This window comes from Myxine glutinosa, chromosome 11 (assembly GCF_964187855.1).
Source record: "Myxine glutinosa chromosome 11, kmMyxGlut1.1, whole genome shotgun sequence".
NCBI lineage: Eukaryota > Metazoa > Chordata > Myxini > Myxiniformes > Myxinidae > Myxine > Myxine glutinosa.
In genome coordinates, this window is record NC_136271.1 from 43,446,776 (window position 1) to 43,471,250 (window position 24,475).

The 24,475-nt window shown below is 45.3% G+C and overlaps 1 protein-coding gene across 1 annotated transcript in view; it reads left to right on the forward strand.

The window, feature by feature from the left end:
• Positions 1-20,509, forward strand: part of LOC137436603 (uncharacterized) — a 77,488-nt gene extending 56,979 nt beyond the window's left edge. Inside the window, exons 5-8 of the mRNA XM_078786602.1 lie at positions 489-838; positions 11,715-11,928; positions 12,111-12,261; positions 18,817-20,509. Coding sequence (XP_078642728.1) covers positions 489-838; positions 11,715-11,928; positions 12,111-12,261; positions 18,817-18,895 — 794 coding nt within the window. The 3' untranslated portion in view covers positions 18,896-20,509. The remainder of the gene's footprint in view (positions 1-488; positions 839-11,714; positions 11,929-12,110; positions 12,262-18,816) is intronic.
• The last annotated feature ends 3,966 nt before the right edge of the window (positions 20,510-24,475 follow it).

Consider the following 24,475-nt stretch of genomic DNA (forward strand, 5'->3'; position numbering starts at 1 on the left):
AGTGATGGCTAAGTGGTCAAAGAGGGTGAGGTCGGAGCCAGAGAGATGGTGCAAAATTAATCCAGTAGTGCAGATCAAATATTGATATGTCCACATATGTTAAAAAGATTTAAAAAACATTTCATGGGGTGTACTTACTTTTTCCACATGCGAAATTTGCATTTATGTGTATTTAAATTATACAATGGACTACAAAATGTAAATGTTTCATGATATTTGTTATATTATATCACCTTTATCAATATTGTTGAAATGAAGATCAAATAGCTGTATGTTGAGATATGTTGAAAAAGTCAAAACTTTACATGGGGTGTACTTACTTTTTCACGTGACTGTATATATATATATATATATATATTTCTCTGCTGGCAGAATGATTGTTAGTAAAATGATGTTTTGTTGTTTTTTTGTAAAATTTGGTGTTTCATCAACAATTTTGCTTTTTTTAATCTTTGAAAACGTTTTGTGTGTTCATTTGTATTTGACAGGTGGCGGCAACCCATCTCAGAACAGTGTGAATAAAGATCAATTAACAGAGGAGAAAGAACAGAATGAGGATGGAAAGAAGAAAAACGAAATTGTTAAGGAATTGGAAGATTCAAATGTGAAAAACACGAGTAAAATTGAAGATGATTTTAAAATGGAAAAACTTATGAAGAAAGGAAATGGTAATGAAACAGAAGAAAGCATGAAGAATGCAACAATACCACGCAAAGCTGAACCAATGAAAGTATACACGGTGACAGCGGAAGTTGGTGATACGGCCACCTTGCCATGCGACTTCACTGTGGAGTCAAATGAAACAGATATTGAATGGTTGTTTGTGGACAACTTTCCAGTAAGTTAAAATGCACAACTTTAATAATAAGTTATATATGAAATTAAAATATATAACTTGATGAGATGAAGCAAATCGAATTATATATTGCTGATAATATGTAAATTAATTATTAACTCATTTTTGGAGGGAAGCTTCATAACAGAGTTACTGGAAATAAATAGTGTGAAAGAACACACCAGCCAGAAGCCATGATGTGAAAGCTGGAAAGTGATTGAAAAGTGAGATTTCCTTTCCACAAAAGCCTACTTTTTCTCATGCACCGGTTCATCCCATTCCATCTGTGTCTATCCTATCCATCCTCTAGAGTCTAGGCCCTGGTAAACTGAATCCTGTGGGGAGGCATTGTATACATATATATATATTTTTTTTTCTCGCTTCCCCAGGATTATGACCCCAAGAGGACGAATGACCGAAACGAGCTTTAACTCCGAGGCGTATTTCGAACTTGGCGGGATTATCTTTTCATGCGTGCGAGAAGGTTCGAAGTCTTACCTGATCGGGAACACATGGGGTTATTCCGAACCCACAAAACAAAGAAGCTAACGAGGACAAAAAAAGTAAAATTTAACAAACAAGGAATTTATTAAAAGTAATTGTAGACCAAATAAAATGAATGTGAGGTAAAAACTATTTCGGTCATTCGTCTGTGAGGTGAATGTGAGAAAATTCCTCTTGAGGAAATGCCCCGCTGAGTACGGTGAGAAACGTGGTGGCATTGTTATATCACTTGTACCCAGTATGCTGGGAAGTGATGGCACTTCCCCCAAGCTTAGTGGATGTGTTAAGTTTTGTGTGTGTGTGTGTGTGTGTGTGTGTGTGTGTGTGTGTGTGTGTGTGTGTGTGTGTGTGTGTGTGTGTGTGTGTGTGTGTGTGTGTGTGTGTGTGTGTGTGTGTGTGTGTGTCAGCTCTATCACAAGCCTTAGCCCAAGTATAAAAAAAATCCATCAAGGCCATGGAAGAGGTGAGTCCCCCACAGGAGGTGGAGCTGGTAACTGTAAAGCAGCCATCCTCATCGCCAAATGTATTGTATTGTATTTGAACCGGTACAATGACCACATACAAACTCCGAATGACTTCGTGTTCGAGGGCCTTTATTACGATGGTGAAGTGCATGCCTCATGAGCGCTGCCCTCAGGGTCGCTCATCAAACATGATGCCCCTAGAGCCACAATATATATTATAAGCGTAAAAGTTTGTCTGTTTGTTTGTTTGTTTGTTTGTTTGTTCTGAAACAGCGTCGCCATTTCTCAACGGATCTTCACCAAATTTGGCACGGGGGTCCCTATGCACCACAGAATCACCGATGAACCAAACAATTCCACCGCCCCCACCCCCACCCAGAGCTGTAGATAGAGAGAGTTTGGCCAACTAAACAATAGGCGCCATGTTGTTACCCAAGGTCAAGTGCACGTGCGCGTGTGTTCAAGCGTGCATGCAACTCACTGCTATTAGGGACAGGTTAATTTTTATGTTCCTGAGTTTCTTACATTGTTTAGTCAGTTGTGAATGAGTGGAAGTTGGGACGGATGAGTGGAAGTTGGGATGGATGAGTGGAAGGAGGGATGTATGAGTGGAAGGAGGAATGGGTGAGTGAAAGGACGGATGGATGATGAGTGGAAGTTGGGATGGATGAGGGGAAGTTGGGATGGATGAGTGGAAGTTGGGATGGATGAGGGGAAGTTGGGATGGATGAGTGGAAGTTGGGATGGATAAGTGGAAAGAAGGATGGATGATGAGTGGAAGGAGGGATGGATGAGTGGAAGTTGGGATGGATGAGGGGAAGTTGGGATGGATGAGTGGAAGTTGGGATGGATGAGGGGAAGTTGGGATGGATGAGTGAAAGGACGGATGGATGATGAGTGGACGTTGGGATGGATGAGGGGAAGTTGGGATGGATGAGTGGAAGTTGGGATGGATGAGGGGAAGTTGGGATGGATGAGTGGAAGTTGGGATGGATGAGTGGAAGGAAGGATGGATGATGAGTGGAAGGAGGGATGGATGAGTGGAAAGAGGGATGGATGAGTGGAAGGAGGGATGGATGAGTGGAAGGAAGGATGGATGAATGGAAGGAGCTTTTATTTGGATGGATGGGTGAGTGGAAGGAGCTGAAAGAGCTAACATTTATCACACAAAAAAAATCAAACAGACAAACAAAGTATATAATAAGGGGAGCGGTGAACAAGATGGGGAGAGAAGGGTAAGAACACAAACACAACATTTGAGAGCAGGGACATCAGGAGATCTGTGGGAGGGAGAGGGCTTGGGGGGAGAAGGCGTCGGAAGGGGGGGGGGGGGTTCGGAGAAGTATAAAACAAACGCTCTTAGCTCTTACATGCTCTTAGCTCTTACATGAGCCTCGATCTTCTACACAAAAAAAAAGAAAAAAAAAAGGAGGGATGGAGGAGTGGAATGAGGGATGGATGAGTGGAAGGAGGGATGGATGAGTGGAAGGAAGGATGGATGAGTGGAAGATCAATCACTCATCCATCCTTCCTTCCACTCATCCATCCTTCCTTCCACTCATCATCCATCCCTCCTTCCTTCCACTCATCGATCCTTCCTTCCACTCATCCATCCCTCCTTCCACTCATCCATCCTTCCTTCCACTCCTCCATCCCTCCTTCCACTCATCATCCATCCTTCCTTCAAACGGCAATCATCCATCCATCTTCATCATCATCCATCTTCATTTGATCACGGCGAGGTCACGTCTTTTCGAAGCTGTTCCATGCGCTCACGCTTTCGAAGCTAAGTGATCTTTCTCAATTGTGTTTTTGTCGAGACTGTATCTATCTTTCGGTGTATGTACCTATAGCGTATCTTTTGGAAAATTTTCGGTGCTAATTTTTCGTACATGTATCCACAATCGTCGGTTAATGCGTATCGAGTATTCTGCGGCCTAGTACTCGTAGGCTTAGGCTACTGTACCGTCTCCGACCTTGTGGTTTTGTTTTTCTCTCAGCGATTCGTCGAATGCGCTGCAATTATTTTCGTTCTCTGTTTCGTCCCAGTCGTTCACCCCATACCTCCTTGTTTAATATCTCTACTCAAAAAAAAAAAAAACCCCAAAAAAGTATTTCCTTCCCAGGTCTTATTCGTTTATTTGTTGTTTTTATTTGTTCGTTCGTTCTTCGTTCGCGATCACGCGATCACATGGTTAGAAATGTATAATCTCTCCCCTGAACAACTATTTTCTCTCATATATTATAACACCCTTTTCTTATTTTCCTACAAAAGGATGCTTTCGTCTTGCTCACCAAATCTATTCATTCCAAAATATATATATAATACCATCTCTTACAGTTCCTCCTTTCTACATTCCCTAAACTATCCAGAACTCCACCCATCCTTCAGTGTACTCAAACGTATTTTTGACTCGAAGGTCTCAAACTCATTTTGCAAAAAATGTTAGTTTCCCATGAATCGTACACTTTTCAAAATCCAATCTCACCCCTCCCCTCCAAATCCTCCCCATCACCCATCCCTTTCAAATCTCCCCCCTTGCCCCTTCCCTCCCCTCCCTCCTAAAGTCCCCCCACACCCCTCCCCTCCGAGACTCTCCCTCGCTCCTCCCCTCCTAGACTCCCCTCTCACCCCTCCTCCTCAAAGCATCCTCCCTGCTTCTTCCCCCTTCCAACTTTCACCTTCATCTCCCCCAACCTTCTGCCTCGCTCTTCCCCCTCCTCAAATAACACCTCACTGTGCCTCACCCAATCTCCATCAAACCTTTTGTCCGCCCCATTCTTCCCTTTCTCCAAGCTATTCTGAAATCTCTGAAATCTCTGACACACCTTCAACAGCTCTCCCTACCTCTTCCTCCTCTTCCACATCTTACCCTACCCCTCCCCCCCCCCCCCCTGTTCTGGACCCAATGCTCCCCCTTCCTCTTCATTAACGGTATGGACCTCAAACATCCGGGGCCTTCGCTCAAACTTGACTGATCTCTCCATACAGGTTGCTTCTGACAAACCAGATGTGATCTGCTTAACAGAAACTTTCCGCCTTCATGATGTCTCTGATGCCTTGGTATCTCTCCCAGGTTACTCCCTCCTCCGGTATGATAGACCTGAGCCTCGTCCTGGAAGTGGGGTTGCTATCTTTATAAAAAACTCTCTTCCTCACTCGCCCTCCACTGCCCTCTCTCCACCTCACCCCCAGGAATACCTTTGGCTACGGCTTCCCCTTCGCTCCCACCTTTTGTTCATATGTGTGTTGTACCGTCCACCAAACAGCGATGACTCCATCTACATCTCGCTGTCTGATAATATGGACCAACTTCTATCTACCCATCCCAACTCTCTCTTCCTCATATGTGGTGATTTCAATTGTCACCATGCCAGTTGGCTGGGTGTGGGTACCGCTCTCACCAGCCATGGCTCTTCAGCAAAGGACTTCTGCGACTCACTGGGACTGACACAATCTGTCAATTTCCCGACCCGGATCTCAGTCAACGGAGCATCTTCTCTTCTGGATTTGGTTATGACAAACTTCCCTGAAAATGTCTGCTGCTCTTCTTCTGCTCCAATCGGCTCATCTGATCATGTGCTTGTCAAAGTGGACATCTCTCTGACCATTCTCAGAGAGCCTCCTCAGCGTCGACGAGCCTGGCATTTCACTCAGGCCAACTGGCACGGTCTTCAAGCAGCCATCAATCATCTGGACTGGTCTCCCATCTCTACCGCCTCTGACATCAACTCATCCTGGGAATTCTTTCAAAGTAAATTGCTCTCTCTCATGCACAGATTTATCCCATCTCGTCTTCAGTTGTCATACCCTTCCTCCCGTCCATGGTACACGGAATCTTGTGGTGAGGCTGTTGCCCTGAAACAACTTGCTTTCGTCTCCTGGAAAGCAAATCCAACGGAAGGAAATCTCATTTCCTTTCACAAAGCCCGAAACAAGTGTGTGTCCACCCTCAGGAGAGCCAGGAAACAATATCTCACCGTTCTCAAGACCGAACTCTCTTATCTGTCTCCCTCTTCCAAATCCTGGTGGCGTCTGGGCAAATCTGTTTCTGGTGTTTGTTCCCCCTCCATCCCCTCCCTCACCTCAAACGGCTTAACGGCTGACTCCGCACGTGAAAAATCTGAATGCCTCAACTCTGTGTTTGCCTCTAAATCTTGTGTCCCAAACCCATCCCTCTCTGTACCCACCGTACCCAGTCGTACCCAGCTGCTCCTGGACTCTGTGTCCTTTCCTCCTGACAAGGTGGAAAAGTTTCTGTCAACCCTCGACTCTGATTCTGCAACTGGTCCTGACGGCATCAGCCCACGGGTCCTAAAATCATGTTCTTCCGCTCTTTCACTCCCTCTTTCTGTTCTCTTCACCCTCTCTTTTGCTCAAGGTCATCTGCCATCTGCTTGGAAATCAGCCAACATCACCGCTTTGCACAAAAAAGGTGCAAAAACAGATCCCAGCAACTACAGACCAATCAGCCTTCTCCCAATTATCAGCAAAGTCATGGAATCCATCATTGCTTCAGATATGAAATCTTTCCTCTTCTCCAATGGCTTGATCTCTGATCATCAATTTGGTTTCAGACCTGGTCACTCTACTCTGGACATGCTGCTTCTGCTTTCTCAACAATGGATGGAGGTCCTCAATGCCAAACAGGAAATTAGAGCTGTCTCCCTTGACATTTCACGTGCCTACGATACGGTCTGGCACCCTGCTCTGCTCACCAAACTCTCCTCCTTTGGTATCCATGGAAATCTCCACGCATGGCTGGCGGACTTCCTCTCTGGTCGTAGTCAACGTGTGGCCCTGAATGGGTTTCTCTCATCTCCTCTTCCTGTTCAGGCTGAAGTTCCCCAAGGTAGTGTTCTGGGCCCTGTGCTTTTTCTGGTCTTCTTCAATGATCTCTCTGACTCTCTTGAAAATCCTCTCTATCTCTTTGCTGACGACTCTACTCTCTGTCGCTCCATTCCTCATCCCTCAGATCGGCAGTCTGCAGCCTCCTCACTCTCTGCGGACCTGGACAAAATCACAGACTGGGCAAACAAATGGAACATGTCTTTCGATCCTGATAAATCTCACACTCTTACGATGTCTCTCCGAAAAGACCGACTGGAAAACCCTCCATCCACTTTCTGAATAATCCTCTCCAAGAAGTTCTGTCACTCAAGCTTTTGGGTCTCACTATTTGCCATGATCTTTCCTGGGAAAACCACATTTCAAATCTGGCCTCCAAAGCCAGTCGCCGACTGGGCATCCTCCGTCGTGCGAAGTCCTTCCTTGGCACACCTGAGCTCCACACCACATACAAGGCTTTCATCCGCAGCTCTATGGAATACTGCTCTCCCCTCTGGTCTGGTGCTCCTGCCTCACACTTAGCCCGTCTTCACGCTGTTGAAACCAAAGCGTTCAGAATCATTGGAATCTCCCGCGATGAAGCTAACTCCAAGGGCCTTTCACTCACTCACCGCAGGCAGGTTGGTGGTCTTTCTGTCTTCTACCGACTCCTCTCTGGCCTTGCCCCCCAGCTCTCTCTGGGCTCTGTCCCCCAAATATTCCTACAGGTCGCACAAGATCTGCCTGCAACCCTCTTATGGTTAAACTGCCAAAATCAAGACTTTCTGCTCACCTTCACTCCTTCATTCCTCTTTTCTCCCGCCTCTGGAACAAACTCCCTCACTCTCTTCAATCCCACTCCACCCTCCAGGTCTTTAAAACAGCTGTTCACCACCATTTCTTATCCTCCCCCATCCAAAACCTTGCTTTTCTACCACCGCTAATTTCGGTCCCCTTGTGTTTTATACCTCTCCCCCCCCCCCCCCCCTTCCCACGCCTCCTGCCCCCAAGCCCTCTCCCTCCCACACTTCTCCCTGCTCTCAAATGTTGTGGTTGTGTGCTTCCCCTTCTCTCCCCATCTTGTCTTCCGCTCCCTCTTTTTGTATATTTTGTTTGTCTGGTTGATTTGTTTGTGAAATAAATGTTAGCTCTTTCACGAGCCTCGATTCAGTATACAATAAATAAATAAATAAAAAATCCATCCCAACTTCCACTCATCCATCCCAACTTCCACTCATCATCCATCCTTACTTCCACTCATTCTCCATCCTTCCTTCCACTCATTCTCCATCCCTCCTTCCACTCATCCATCCCTCCTTCCCCTCATCCATCCCAACTTCCACTAAGCGAATGTATGCAATGCGATGCGCGTTCTGCTAGTTACAGAGGTTGGGTAACAACATGGCACCTGTGAATCACATGACAGCGCTTAACCAATCATTGGGCAGACAAGTTGAAACCGGGTTGACCGAACTCTCCCTATCTACGGCTCTGCCTCCACCCCCCCCCCCCCCCCTGGGGACCAAATTTGCCTTTTCTCAATGGATCTTCACCAAATTTGGCACGAGGGTCCCCATGCACCACAGAATCACTGATGAACCAAAAAATTCCACCGCCCCCCACCCCACCCCCCCCCCCCCCCGCCCCCGGGGACCAAATATGCCATGTCTCAACGGATCTTCACCAAATTTGGCACGAGGGTCCCCATGCACCACAGAATCACTGATGAACAAAAAAAACCCGACCACCCCCACCCCGACCCACACCCCCTGGGGACCAAATTTGACATTTCTGCACTGCCTCCAAATCAAGGCTATTTCATCCTAGGATACTCTCTCATGGGATGTTTCAGTAGGCGATTGTTCAGAGCCATTTGCAATAATGTTTAGAAATACTTGTATTGTCAGTACAAAAGGTAAGATATAGTTATATTTATTTTGGTGTATGTTTTTCAGTCAATACGCATATTGTTTTTCACTCAGTGGTGTCATATACTACTCAACACTAACGTTTCAATACATTTGTATTTTTCTCCTTTCTTACAGACAATCACTTCTCAGTAACTCTTAAATGGGACCTAAGAGGCAACGTTCTGCAAGTGCAGATGCACATGCAATACAAGTACAACAAAAGAGACAAAGAGAGTCCTCAACAGAGAGAGAAGCTTGACTTGCAGCCCAGCGAGCCAGACAGACACAACTGAGATCAGCTCAAACTCCTGCTCAACCACAAGCGCGAATTGCTGCACAGCAGACCAGGCAGACAGCACTCAGGGCTGCAGAAACTCCGGCCCAAACAACTTCTAGAAAAGCGGCCGATTTAGCGAGACATACCCCCAGTGTTATGCATCTTGAGATCCATTTGGAAAATGGGGAAAGAGTTTACTTCACAGAAGAAACCGCGCTGCAGCGAGCCCAGCAGCCACCTAGGACCAAACTAACTGCATTCTTTGATTTGTGCAAACAGGATTCCTTTGCTAGAAGTCTTCTCTACTGTGAAGTGCCCAGATATTACACCTGGCAAGAAGGGAAAAAGGCATTTCAGCCAAGAAAGCAAGGTGCAACAATCCCTGGACACCCTCACATCAGATCCAGTCAAGTGTTAGGTCGTGTCTACACTGTTCATCGCAGCAACTCTGAGTGCTTTTATCTCAGACTCCTCCTGCACAACATTCATGGTCGAACCTCATTCCAGGATCTCAAGACAGTTGCTGGATATGTCTGTGCAACATACCGTGAAGCTTGCCTGAGAAGAGGTCTCTTGGAAGATGATGCACACTGGAACAGTACCTTGGAAGAGGCTGCAGTCTCGCATTCTCCAAGCAAGATGAGGAGCCTCTTTGCTATCATTATCTGTGCCTGTTCACCATCCAATCCTGAGCAACTTTGGCATAATCACCAGGACAGCATGACAGAAGACATACTGTATCAAGCACAACAAGAGTCAAAAAACCCAAACCTGCAGTTTACCGCTGCCATGCACAACCAAGCATTGGTACTCATTGAAAATACTGTACAGTCCATGGCTGGCAAGGATCTTCAACAGTGTGGACTGCCTGCTCCTGTACGAACTGAACCTGCAACTCTCAGTCGAGAGATGCTTCAGGCAACCACCTATGACATTCAACAGCTGCAACAGTATGTCCACCAAAATGAACCACTCTTGGTTCCAGATCAAAAAGAAGCTCATACAAGGATCAAACAATTGTTGACATCTGACTCGGGTGGAATTGTTTTCCTTGATGCCCCTGGTGGAACAGGCAAAACGTTTTTGATCAACTTGATTTTGGCACAAGTTCGTTCACTACAGCAGATTGCTATGGCAGTGGCCTCATCTGGAATTGCTGCAACTTTGCTCACAGGTGGCAGGACTGCTCATTCTGCTTTTAAGCTGCCACTCAACCTGGCCCACAATGAGTCCTGTGTGTAATATTGGCAAAGGATCTGGACAGGCACAGGTCCTAAAGCAGGCCGAGCTGATAGTATGGGATGAGTGCACAATGTCTCACAGACTTGCATTTGAGGCTCTCGATCGCACCTTACAGGATCTCAGAGGTAACGCTAAAATCATGGGTGGAGTCACACTCTTTCTCTCTGGAGATTTCAGGCAAACTCTACCAGTCATTCCAAAGGGTACACCTGCTGATGAGTTGAGAGCATGCCTCAAAGAATCCTATATTTGGAGACGAGTGGAAAAACTCCATCTTTCTACCAACATGAGGGTTGCACTTAATAGAGATGTCTCAGCAGGCCAGTTTCCAAAGGTTTGCTTCAACTGGGCAATGGTCAGCTACCAGTAGACACTGAGACTGGAGATGTCACAATACCCCAAAATTGTGGAACAATCATCAACACATCTGAAGAAATGCTATTAAAGGTTTATCCTAGCCTCTCACAGAATTATAAAAACCATGAGTGGCTTTGTGAACGTGCCATCCTTGCTCCCAAAAATGACATTGTGCAGGATATTAATGCCACCATCATTCAACAGCTACCAGACCAATCCACATGGTACAAGTCAGTTGACACTGTAGTTGATCTTGACGATGCTGTCAACTATCCAACAGAGTTTCCAAACTCTCTTCAGCTCGCTGGCGTTCCACCTCACAATCTGCAACTGAAAGTGGGAGCCCCCATTATGTTGCTACGAAATTTGGATGCACCAAAACTCTGTAACGGTACAAGACTCACTGTCAAAACTCTTATGCCCCATGTGATCGAAGCCACCATTATGACTGGTTGTGCCAAGGGAGAGGATGTTTTTATTCCATGGATTCCCATCATCCCAACAGATATGCCATTTCAGTTCAAGCGCCTTCAGTTTCCAGTGAGACTATCATTTGCTATGACCATCAACAAGTCTCAGGGACAGTCTCTCAAGGTTGCTGGAGTTGAACTGACAAGTCCATGTTTCTCTCATGGTCAACTCTACGTTGCATGCTCACGTGTTGGGGCAAGCACACATCTTTTCATCAGAGCACCAAACGACAGAACAAGAAATGTTGTCTACCACAGAACTCTTGCTGACTAAAATACACGTCTGTTAATATTTTACCTAGGCAGCGCTGGTGGCCCAGTGGATCATGTGCTTGCTTGCTCCGCAGACGATCCGCGTTCCAATCCCAGGTAGCAGCAAAAATTCGTGAAGCCACCAAATGTGGCCCGTTCTGAGATATAGTCCTTAAATGGATTGAACTTGTACCTAAATCACCAACTCACTCACTCTTTTCTAACTTGAATGACTTAATTATAGCAAGTTCTTATGTTATGTACATATAATTACATACAACATGCTATAAGTCAAGTCATTTACTCTCTACATATTTGGAACGCGGGCAACGCCGGGTACCTTTGCTAGTCACTTTATAAAATCACGGCACTTACGAGCTGAGGCGAATGGCTGCGAACCTCACAGCGCATGCGCAAAAGGCCTCATTATTTAGCATTCATACACCATTTTGAAAGTTCCGTGTTTCACTTAATCATAAAACTGATTCCAGTCATCGATGGTTTGCTAACAACACTTTTGTTGTTGTTGTATCTGTTGTTTAAAAATATCGCCTCCTCCTGTCTTTGTGATTAAGCGTCCACAGATTATCATCCACTACACTGATGGCGATGTTTTGCGTTCCAATGAACGAGTGGAGTTCATTGGAGATTATACGAAAGGAGACGGATCCATTACAATCGCGGATCTTCACCTCAACGATTCAGGAATGTACAAGTGTGAATGGATCTATCCTGGTACCGTTATTCCTTTTGACGATGACCACATATTGGTGAATCTCGTGATTACAGGTGAACGTCTTCTTGTAACCGATGTTTTGCAATCCACAATACTTGTCATTTTAACAATCAATGTGAATTGTGAAAATGTAAGTTGGCCATAATAAAAATATGAATAATAACAATACCGGTAATGAACTAATGACATGAATGGTGATTTTGAACTTGTTCTGTTTCCTATTTTGTTCCTCTAGGAACCACAGTACCACCACCACCACCACCACCACCACCACCACCACCACCACCTCGGAAGAGATCAACTCACGTTGTTGCTGGTGTAGTCGTGCCTCTTGTCATCATTGGTGCTGTTGCTGGTGCCCTGTTGTACTGCAGACATAAGAACAAGTGAGAACAATTAATGAGGACGTCTTGAACTAAATCCAGAACAATCTTGGTCCTTTTCTTTACTAACAACGAGGAAATGTACCCGGTGTTGCCGGGCAACGCAGAGTCGCTTTGTGCTGGGAAAATGAAGAGAGGGGGAGAGGAGAAGAGAGGAGGGGAAGGGAAGGGAAGAGGGGGAGGGATAGAGAGGAGAAGGGGAGGTAGAAGGGATGGGGGGGAGGGTAGGAGAGGGAGGAAGAACGATAGGGGTGTTGGTGGATAGGGGCAAGGGAAGACGAAAGTAAAAGGGGGAAGGGGATGGGGAGGGGAGGGGTAGTGGGATGGTGAGGGGAGGGGGAAGGAAAAGGAGGGTAAGGGGGAGAGAAGGGTAGGGAGGATAGGGGAGAAAACCTGTCGGTTAAAACACCATACCATCTATTTATCATGTAAGCAATAATGGCAGAATGTCCCTCTTCCCCTCTGCACTATTCTCCATATGTAAGGGTTGATTGACTGATATGATACATGCTGTCACAACTCATATTACGTGTGTGTGTGTGTGTGTGTGTGTGTGTGTGTGTGTGTGCGTGCGTGCGTGCGTGTGTGTGTGTGTGTGTGTGTGTGTGTGTCGTTCTGATTCACCGGCCACACCATCTGACCCATGGGACTCTCAATTGGTATCAAGTGTGACAATTCCTTCAGGATGGTTTTGCACTTTGACTTTCCAGCACCCCTCACAACCCCACTCCTTCCAAACCCCACTGCCAAACACAGGTTCACCTGGGCGACCAGGTATCTCCCCCATTCCACTTTCTAACCCCACGGCTCCTCCCCCATCCACTCTACCTTCACCAACCCCTGCCAGACTCCCTCATCAGCCGCTCCCCACTCCCTCACACCCCTTCCCACTCCCTCTTACCCCCCCCCCCCCCCCCCACCACATACTCTGTGACATAGAACAGGTATCTCATGTAGTTATATAAAAATAGGCACTTTGCCGCAAGGCACTCACCTGGTAGAATAAAGCACTACACTACACAGACTAAAGGTATTTTAAACCAATTTCAATGGTTGCTAGAAGACGGGGCAGCATGTAGAATCATACTAACATTAAGACCTTAAAAAACAAATAAATTATGTTTTACACACCAAAAAATAAATTTAACCAAATACACCCCAAATCTACCTCCTTCAAATTCTGTTTTCTTTCCTGAAAATCCTTGTAGTGTCCATCTTGTTTATCCCGGGTACCCCGTGTACCCCACCCCAACCCTCTCCCTTCCACAGATCTCCCGATGTCCCTGTTCCCTACTGTTGTTGTGCTTCCCTCTCCCCCCCCCCCCACCCCCCCTCTTGTCACCTGCTCCCTTTATTGTATGTTATATAATTATGCTAGTTCTTACATGAGCCTCGACTTTGTATGCAAAAAAAATTAATCATTTTTGCCAATAATATTTGCCAATTGCCAAAGATTTGCCAATCAATAAATAATAATAATAATAATCATAAAAATAATAATAATAATCAAATAATCAGTAAAGCTTTACTAAAACTGCCATGTATCTGTTAATTACAAAATATATTGACAAAATGTATAAATAGATGGGTAGAAATAGATAATAAAACATTTAAAAATCATCTCTGTTAAATTCCTACCACATGTAATTCCAATGACTGTGTACCTGATTGAAGAGCACCATTCTGTCAACACATTCCTTCAAGGTGAACAACACATCCGCAGATGGCGCAGACCCATCGGCCGATGGGTCTGCATTGTCATTTCTCGTGCATCCACAGATGGGTCAGACCCATCGGCCGATGGGACCGATCCACAGATGGGTTCCAACATATATACTAGCAAAAGTATCCGGCGTTGCCGGGTAACAATGAATCGCTTCCTGACGGGAATATGATACACGCAATCTGGATCCATCATCGAGAGCGAATTTTAAAAATCGATCGCAGGTACAATGGCCTATGCTGATGCAGTGGAGTGACACCCTATCCCATGGAAGTTGCACTCACAAACTGCTTACCAAGTACCAGGCTATCCTTCTGCAATTTAATAAACCATTCTGTAAGACAATGACATTATTTTGCTCCTTCAGCTGACAGTTTCATTCAGTTTCGTTCAGTTTCAGTAACACACACAGTAACACACACAGTAACACACTCACAGTAACACACTAACACACACACACACACACACACATACACACAGTAACCCCCACACACACACAGTAACACACACACACATAGTAACACACACACACACACAGTAACACACACACATAGTAACACACACACACACACAGTAACACACACCCACAGTAACACACACACACAGTAACACACACACTCACAGTAACAAACACAAACATAGTAAACACACACAGTAGCACACACACACATCGAACACACACACACACACACGCACACACACACAGTAACACACACACACAGTAACACACACACAGTAACACACACACACAGTAACACACACACACATAGTAACACTAACACACACACACACACACACACACACACACACACACAGTAACAAACACAGACATAGTAAACACACACACACACACACACAGTGGCACACACAGTAACACGCACATAGTAGCACACGCAAACATAGTAAACACACACACACACACACAGTGGTACACACAGTAACACACGCAAACATAGTAAACACACACACACACACACACAGTGGCACACACAGTAACACGCACATAGTAGCACACGCAAACATAGTAAACACACACACACACACACACACAGTGGTACACACAGTAACACGCACATAGTAGCACACGCAAACATAGTAAACACACACACACACACACAGTAACAGTGTTTGAAGCCTTACCGATGGAAAGTCACTCCTGCCTTTGTTCGTCCTCGTTCGTTTGCAATATCATGCATCATCAATGGCCACAATACTCGTGGCATCAACCCAAACTTCAAACGCCATACCTTCAACTTACCTGGCAAACCACATCCATCAATCCTCTTCAAACCTCTCAAAAGCTTGTTTCTGACCTCCTCCACTCTTCCCACATCATTCAGCTCCACTGTATACCATCTTCCCAAACTCTTCACAGGGGCCTCTACCAATGATGGAACCACCTCCCCTCCCAGCTCAAACCTGTGCATGTTATCCACCACTCCTCGTATCACTATCACACTCCTCGACTTTCTTGCTTTAAATCCCATTCTTGCCCACCGCATCGACCTTTTGCAGTCGTCCCAGTACCTCTACTGCTGCATCAGCGGACGGATGGACAACTGTCACTGTCAGGTCATCCATGAATGAAAACATCGCTGGCAAACTCTGATCAGGGGCGAGCTCCACTTCTTTCCCATGTCCACTCACCGCACGTATCAAAAACTCCATAACCAGCACAAACAAAATAAACTCGCTCTATTTTTTTTAAACTAAATTTGATTTTTTTTTTTAAATCGCTCTATAGTGCCCAAGCCTTTTTGATTCATGACAGTTATATACAAGTACACATTCGCATAAATAAATACAAAACATTCACCAGACATTTGAACACAAATCAAACAATTCCGGAAACGGTCGAATTTGGTGGTAAGGCTTCTTCTTCTTCCTGAACGTCATCATACTTAACACAGAAACGTGATTAACGGCACATTCACCAGCATATATTCAACGCAAAGGTAAAATGATGATTTGACATTTGTGGTGGATTCTGATTTGGAAGTAATTGCTTTTCCATTATATTTGCCCTCATTTCAAATGTGTTAATGTTTCTTTTTCACTTGAGCAACACTGGGTACTTCAGCTATAAACGCTTATATACTTTACGTGGGGTACAAATACAAATAAAACTTTGTCTGGGGGTAACATGCGCTATGTGGCCGCAGCCTCATTCGCATAAATAAATATTTTGCCCCCCAAAATAGGTATTTTTTTGTTTAAAGTCTTATGCGGGGGTGGGGGCCGTGGGAGGGGTGTAAATTCTCTATGTAAATGTGTACCGTGTAGCGCCACCTGGTGTTGGTGGCAAAAGGTATCAACATTCCCTTTTTTTACCTGTGCAACACTGAGGGTATGAAGCACTCTTTGCACGGGAATTTTTTTCCTTCTTCCCTTCCCTCCCACCCCCAAAACGGAGGGGCCTGTCAAACCCACCCCATTGGAATCATTGGAATCTCCTGCGATGAAGTTAACTCCGAGGGCCTTTCACTCACTCACCACAGGCAGGTTGGTGGTCTTTCTGTCTTCTACCGACTCCTCTCCGGCCTTGCTCCCCCAGCTCTCTCTGTGCTCTGTCCCCCCAATATTCCTTCAGGTCGCACAAGATCTGCCTGCAACCCTCTTATGGTTAAACTGCCAAAATCTAGGCTCTCTGCTCACCTTCACTCTTTCATTCCCATTTTCTCCCACCTCTGGAACAAACTCCCCCACTCACTTCAATCCCACTCCTCTCTCCAGGTCTTTAAAACAGCTGTTCACCACCATCTCTTATCTTCCCCCATCCAAAACCTTGATCTTTTCTACCCCCGCTAATTCACCCCAGATACACTTCTTTTTTTCTTTTTTTTATTCCAACTTCTTTCCTGGAAGTCCTTGCAGTGTTCATATGTTTTATACCTCTCCCACCTCCCCCAAACCCCTCCCCCTCCCACATTTCTCCCGTTGTCCATGCTCTCAAATGTTGTGTTTGTGTCCTTCCCCCTCTCCTCTCTCCTCTCTCTCTCTCTCCCCATCTTGTCTGCCGCTCCCCTTATTTTTTGTGTTTTGTGTGTCGGTTTGACTTTTTGTGTGATTAATGTTAGCTCTTTCACGAGCCTCGATCTTGTATACAAAAAAAAAACAAAAAAAACTTTCCCCTCCCTCTCCCCTCACCTTCTCCTCCCCTCCCTCTCCCCTCACCTTCTCCTCCCCTCCCCCTTCCACTCCCCTCCTCACCCTTCCCTCTCCCGATTCCTCCCAACCCGCCCCCCTCCCCCCTGCTAGTATATATATATATATATATAAAGAACCGAAAATCACAGTGTAGCCTTAGTCGATGCATGTGAGTGTATGTCGATTTCATAGTATTGGACCATGAGTGCGTCTGTTAAATATGATCTCTGCTATTTATATTACCTCAAAGTTTTGTGTGTTCTGCAAAATTGGAAAACTGACCTTAACTACATTGTCAAAATAATTTATAAATAATAATGGACCTAGTACACATCATTAGTTTCACTTGCTTTGTTAAAAATAATGAAATCTGTCACCAATTATCCTTAATTTTGCATGCATTTTATTGATACTGTATGCACTTTTTATACACCTTATTGATACTGTATGCACTTTTTATACACCTTATTGATACTGTATGCACCTGTGCAATCTTTACACAAAAATATCTAATTTTGAATTATTAGCCTTACATTGTGCTGAAATCAGTAAATTTTGAAGAAAGCGAGAGCGAATCACAATGATTAACAACAGACAATTTTTTTTACTTTACTTTTTACAATTTTTAGCTCACCTGGAACGAAGTTCAGGGGAGCTTATACGATGGCGCGTCGTCCGTCCGTCCGTCAGTCCGTCCGTCCGTAAACACTTTTTTTTCTTCTTCTTTTTTTTGTATACTGAATCAGGGTTCCTGTAAGAGCTAACACGTTAAACACGAAAACAAGCACGGACATATAAATCATACAATAAAAGGAGCGGGAGACAAGAAGGGGAGGGAGAAGAAAGCACACAAGCACAACAACGGGAGAGAACAGGGACGTCGGTTGATCTGTGGAAGGGAGGGGGCTGGGGGAGGAGGGAGAGGTACACGGTATAAAGCAAGTGGACACTACGAGGAATTTCAGGAATGAAGTCGGAGATTGGAAAAGGTGCATTTGGGGTGTATTACCGGGGGTAGCAAAGATCAAGGTTTTTGAAACTTCTTCTCCGAAACCGCTGATGGGATTGCGACCATATGTGGCAAAAATGATATTTGTTGTGTTGTGACTAAAGTTTGTTCACGGCATTAAAAGTAATGGGGGTCTAAGGGGGTTTACCGGGGGTCAAAGTGGATCCAGGTTTGACCCACCAAAATAGGAATTTGCTTTCTTCTCAGAAACTACACATGCAATTCTGATGAAACTTGACCACAACCTTAATCACCCGTGTTGTACCAAAGTTTGTTCCTGGCATTGGAAAAATTGCGGTCTGAGGAGGTGCACGGGGTGCGAGGGCGGAGGGGGCGGGGGGGGAGGGTTGCCCCCCCAGAATAGGTATTTGTTTGTTTGTTTAAAGTCATGATTATTTTAGTATGATTCTACATGCTGCCCTGTCTTCTAGCAAGCATGGGAATTGGTTTAAAATACCTTTAATCAGTGCACTATACTGTTTATTCTGCCAGGTGAGCACAAAGGGTATTGCCCCTATGTTAATTCTTTTTTAATTGAACAAGGAATTTTCACTATTATGTTGGTTGTCATTTGTTTATCAATCAATCAATGATGGTTTCATTTTCCACACGAACATCATTTCAATAACATTGTGTTTCCAGTTTGACACTTGATTTCCACAATCTGTCCGTTTAACAGATTCTGCTGGAGAAGAAGTAATGGAGAGAATACTGGACGTGAAGCTGTATCGATGCATCCTCTGCAGGCTAACGTATGAAAGAATGATGGACAAAATGGAGAAAATGATGGAGAAAATTGTGAACTTCAGACATCTCCAGCATCAGATATTGTGGACAATAATATAGACCCTCCATGAGCAGAATACCAGGTTAACTTGACACAGGAGGAGGCCAATAGGCCCACAATGCCTGTGCTATATCCACACCCCCTCAACCCAACCCAATCCATAAGCACACTCACCCTCCATGGCACAATACCGAGATGTTTCAGTAGCACTCTTCACAGGACATTCAGGATTCAAACATTTCGTTATAATGGTTTATATCAAATTGTTTGTGTAAAATTCAGATATCCTTGATTGTGGAAGTTCAGTTCTTAACGATTTTTCCTTATAATCCCCAAAAGTCTGACTGCAGTATAATTACTGTGTTTTTAAATCTTCAAGTAAGCATAAAAACCTACTGCAGGTGACAAACTACAGATCACAAGCTTTAGAGAGAAGAGTGATATCAAGAACAAAATGTCACAGACATGAGGCTTTGTTCCGCTCTGTGGGGCTCGTTGCTTAGTAACGATGAGAAGCTGTGCCAGTTAAGGTGTATTATGTGGAAAGCCGGGTTGGCTGTGTTACCAGAATAGCTCCTTTTATTTTATTTCTTTACAACTTTTTTTTTTTTTTACAACTCATTTTTATTACAACTTATTCTTCTGTTTAAAAGACCTTATTTATCGACATTCTTCCCCCCTTCGAGGCCTCTACATAATTTCATGGACTGGAACCTCGTGAGTGATCGATCAGAAAATGTAAAGAGGAAGAGGGTGAAACGGAAGCAGAAAAGGCAGTCTCCCTCGAGAGAAAAATGCGGGAACGAACACAGGACATGTGGTCCGGTTTGTGCGACGAGTGACTGGACGACGAGTGACGAGGTGAGGGCTCTTTCAGGAGTTGAGTGATGCCTGCAAGAGCTGCCGTTGGGAGGTACCGTCTGGGTGGAAGTGGCTGATGTGGAGAAGAGTCTCTCTGTGCACATGGTGCCATGTAGTAAAGAGGGAGGGGGCCTAAGCATTTGCTCCTCATCAATTATCGTCTCTGCCAACCTGAGGCAACAAACTCATTCATTGTGTTGCAGGAATTGCTCGGGTCCGTTGGTTAGTGAAGCTTGAGGACACATCCAGAGATAAGGGACACATCCAGAGTGGGGCAAAATCATTGGGGCCTGCAGCAGAGATGAGGCCACTGGAACATCATCTCAAACAGGCCTGAATGAAACACCCTCCCCCCCCCCCCCCCCCCTCTTTTTCTTTTACCTATTATTTTTCTTTATACCCTGGCAAATATTCCTTTGTAATTTTGCTCCCTTGGGATTAGATAGGGATATCTGGTGGGGCGTTGTCTTGTCCACATCGTCTTGGCGCCTGTCTGTCTTTATTTAATTACTTATTCTTTACCACCACAGGTCAGTGCGATTTTCCTTTGGTTTCTGTTTTGCTTGGTTGTGCACCCTGTGTTATGGTTTATCCTGAGTAAAGGATTTGCATTCATTCCCCTGTTTTGAATTTGCATGGCATTACTGGATTGGCATACATTTGCATACTGTGTGTATCGATGAGTGAGGGTGTAAATTAGTGTCAGCATTACTTGTGTCAGCGTTCGTATTGTTACAGACGCGGCTTTTAGATGTTATATTGACCGAGCGGTGGTGTATTTAACCGCGTCCGAACAGTTACTCCCCGATTAAAACCCGATTTCACCCGACGTTGACCAGATCGCCCCACAGATATTCAATCGGGAAATCTCTAAAGCGACCGCAAGAGAATGAAAAAGAAGAAGAAGAATACGGAGGAAGAACAGATTTATTATACACACACAAGCAATGGATGGAAGAAGCAGTAACACAGCGAATCGTTAACTTACACTATTCATTTTTACTTAACCCCAAGACAATGAGTAGGACAGGACGTTCACACTTACACAGGGGATATATGCAGGCAGGTAAGGCTTGAGATGGATTGCTTGAGAGGGAGGCAAGGTCGGGAGGCCGCAGCTCACAATGCCTCGCGGTTTTGGCGGGAAACCCTCCGTCGTGTATCCACTGCGGTAGGCGTCGCGCGCTGGTTCGGCACACCTGCTCCTTTTCTTGGGGTGGGGCCGTCTCTCTCCTTTCAGCGCGTCTCTCCAAAGCTGGTTTCCTTGCCGAGTACCTCTCCTCTTTGGCTTGGAGCGTTTCGCATCTCACCGCTTCTTGGTGCAGTCTCTTTGCTCATCTCCCAAGGCCGCTCCAAGTCATCTCCTGCTCATCTGGAAAAGCAGTCCCTTACAGTCGCTTTTATCACCTCGGGCGAAATCAAGCCGCCGGCTCCGAGGGCACGCCTACCGGGTCGCTCACCGCGGTGTTGATTGGCTGTTAGGGCTGGTTCACTCCTTCCCTCTTATGACGAGGTGGAGACACGCCTTTCTTCTCCAACCCTACCTCGTGGCCAATGGTGGTTGAAGAAAACCGTCCAAAATGCGGAAGGCAAATGGAAGGGAGGTTTTGGGGAAATTGGAAGGGCCTACGCTTATTTTGTTTGATACAATGCAAAGTCAATCTAGTGGGAAACACATATTTAGCCTACATGGAATAAGGAAATACACTATTTAAAAGATATATCGTGACCTGCGTGTAAGTTTCATGGAATTAACTAGGAGGACGGCTGCGACCATTATTTACATTAACAGGGTGTCACCATACTTTTGTAACGTTCACATTGTAACGTTTTCACATTCGTTACACTTCCTCCAAAATTGTTACACTTCTCAAAAACCGTTACACTTCTCAAATCGTTACACACTTCTCAAAATCGTTACCCGCAAAATTTGAAGAAGCTACGGCGGAATCAACGCGGGTTGCGTTAATCAACGGTTGCACGCTAACGCGGTACCCAACGCGGTAGCACGCTAACTGAATTCCGGAGCCCCGGCGGACCAGGGGCGCGCGAGCCTACGCGTTAGCGTGCTACGGCGGAATCAACGGCTTCGGCCACGGCCGGGCCGATATCCGGCCCGGTCGCACCGGAAATGAACTGGTTCGACGCCCGCGCTAGAGGGGTCGCGGGCGACTGAGATGTTTTAACAAATAATTAATTAATTTGAGACGTCCGATTTCTAGTGTTTGGAAATTTGGAAGAGCTTGACCCTAGCCTTTCCCTTGCGAGGGCAAGGAGGAACTTAACACTTGACACTTGGTTTCTGTTTTGCTTGGTTGTGCACCCTGTGTTATGGTTTATCCTGAGTAAAGGATTTGCATTCATTCCCCTGTTTTGAATTTGCATGGCATTACTGGATTGGCATACATTTGCATACTGTGTGTATCGATGAGTGAGGGTGTAAATTAGTGTCAGCATTACTTGTGTCAGCGTTCGTATGATAACTCTGCTCGGTCACATCTGACTGCTTAAGCAGTGCGACCCACACACGGGGAACATATTGGCCTCCTAAATATGTCAATTAGGACCTCCGGAGAAATAGTCTGTATTCTAAGCCCTCTACCCAAGGGCCATGTCTTACCAGATTGCATGACTCAACATCTTTGATCACTGTGGTGAACAAATGAGTGAAAGACACAATTGGCATTGAGTCTGTGAACAAAACAATATTTGTTTCCAGCAAAAGCTATCTTGGTCTGAATGGTAATTATCAATTAAAACCTTCCAAAACACCCTGTTTAATACCTCATCAGATGGGTAGAACATGTGGTGAGGACACTGGGCAAATATCCGAGAGGTTGTGGAAACTTAGCTGACTCATCAATGACCATAGGAAAAAGGGTAATCTTCCTGTTCTGCATGATCTTGAGTGATGGCAATAAACACATTGTGTTGGACCTCATGTATTGAGATTATTTTGGGATGGAACTAAAATGCTAACTATGGGAACTATGAAAATACTCAAAATGCTCCACCAAACAACCAAACGAATAGGGGGACTAGAACAGCACTCGTTGGAGCGCATACCTCCACTCGGCTGAACAGTTTATGTTTTGTATCCCACGGATCTTCATCCAGACTATTCGCCGTCCTTATCACACCAAAATGTAATCTGCTTGTTTTTGTCACCGACCCAACTCATCCACCAAGTTATGTCATAATCTATCCCCAACTATTAGAAATATTGTTATGGACCCGGGTTTCACCAGGAGGGGACTTCTCGGGCTCCTCCCGACTACCAGTCCTGAGGCCACCGGTCGTGGATAACTCCACAATCTGGTATGTTGCGAATCAACCATGAACACCAATCAGACAACCATATCTCCCAGGGTCCTCCTTCTGACACCGTTTACCTGGGGTGATGTGGCCAACCTAACCGAGGATCATGCCCTCGGTTCGTACTCACCTTATCTTATCTAATCTGGAGGCAGCCGGGCGAACTGCCAAGTATGGGCCGGCTAATGCTGTGGAGCCAATTGTTTGGTGAAGAACAACCCAAACTACCACTATTGAACCTTGGCTGAGTGAATAGAAAAGAGACTAAATGGGCAAGTTGGAAGCAATTGTTTACCAAAGAAACAAGAAGTATTTACAAGCAATTATCAAAACAACACAATTACAATTTACAATGGTCAAAAAGAAAACAATTACAAGCACAATTATAATTTATAAGCACAAGTCACAATAAAAGAAAAACCACACAGTCTATAATCACAACCCGAAAGGTTTAATCTCGCTTACTGCTTAAACCCTTCTCCAATCTGACTTGATTACTTACACACGTAACATGGGCCCAGCAGAATCACACTCCAAGGAAAGGTAGAGAGGAAGAAACAGAAGAGAGGGAGAATTTAGGGTTGGCCCTTGTCTTACTTGGCCACTGTCGATGGATGGGTACTGAACCTGATGCCATTAGGAGTAGGGTGGGAGGGATGGTCAGTTTGATAGTGTGGTCTAGTGTAGTGTCATGTATTGCAATGTCATCCTCCCCCAGAGATCTCTGCTTGGCCTACCTGCCTTTCATCATTTGCACATCCAGTACAGCACGTTGTGCTCCCTCAGGGCAATGGTCGTTCCCTCAGCGCAGCGCAGGTTTCCCCTCAGACGACAGGCAGGCAATCCTTCCTCTCGCCTTTCACCACTTGCACAGCACTTCGTGCCCAGCAAACACGGGTCACTCCCTCAGAGCAATGGTCTCTCTCTCTCTCGATGCAGCTTCTTCCCCTCAGAGGACAGGCAGGTGATCCTCCGGGTTCACAGCAGATCTCTGCCTCGATTCCAATGCTGCTAACAGCTCTTGCGTTCCGTCTTTATACTTGCTTAAGTGGGGTGGAGCTTGGTACCGCACAGAGCGTTCCGATTGGTGCGCCTCCAGATGCTCCCCCCTACTCCCCTGTCAATCACTCACGCCTCAATGGAGATCTTCTTCACGGAGCACACTACTTCCCGCCAAGTCGAGTTAAAGCTGAGAGGACAAGGCTGTTTTAATGTGTGGTGTTTGTGTTTTATATATGAGGCGTTTGTGTTTAATAAATGTGCTGGGATGGAGGGGAAAATATTGGTTATTAAGGGAATCAAGGATAAACCATGTATATGGTATGTGTTTAGGATTGCTAATGTCTCAAATGTGTCTGTAGAAGTAAATAAACGG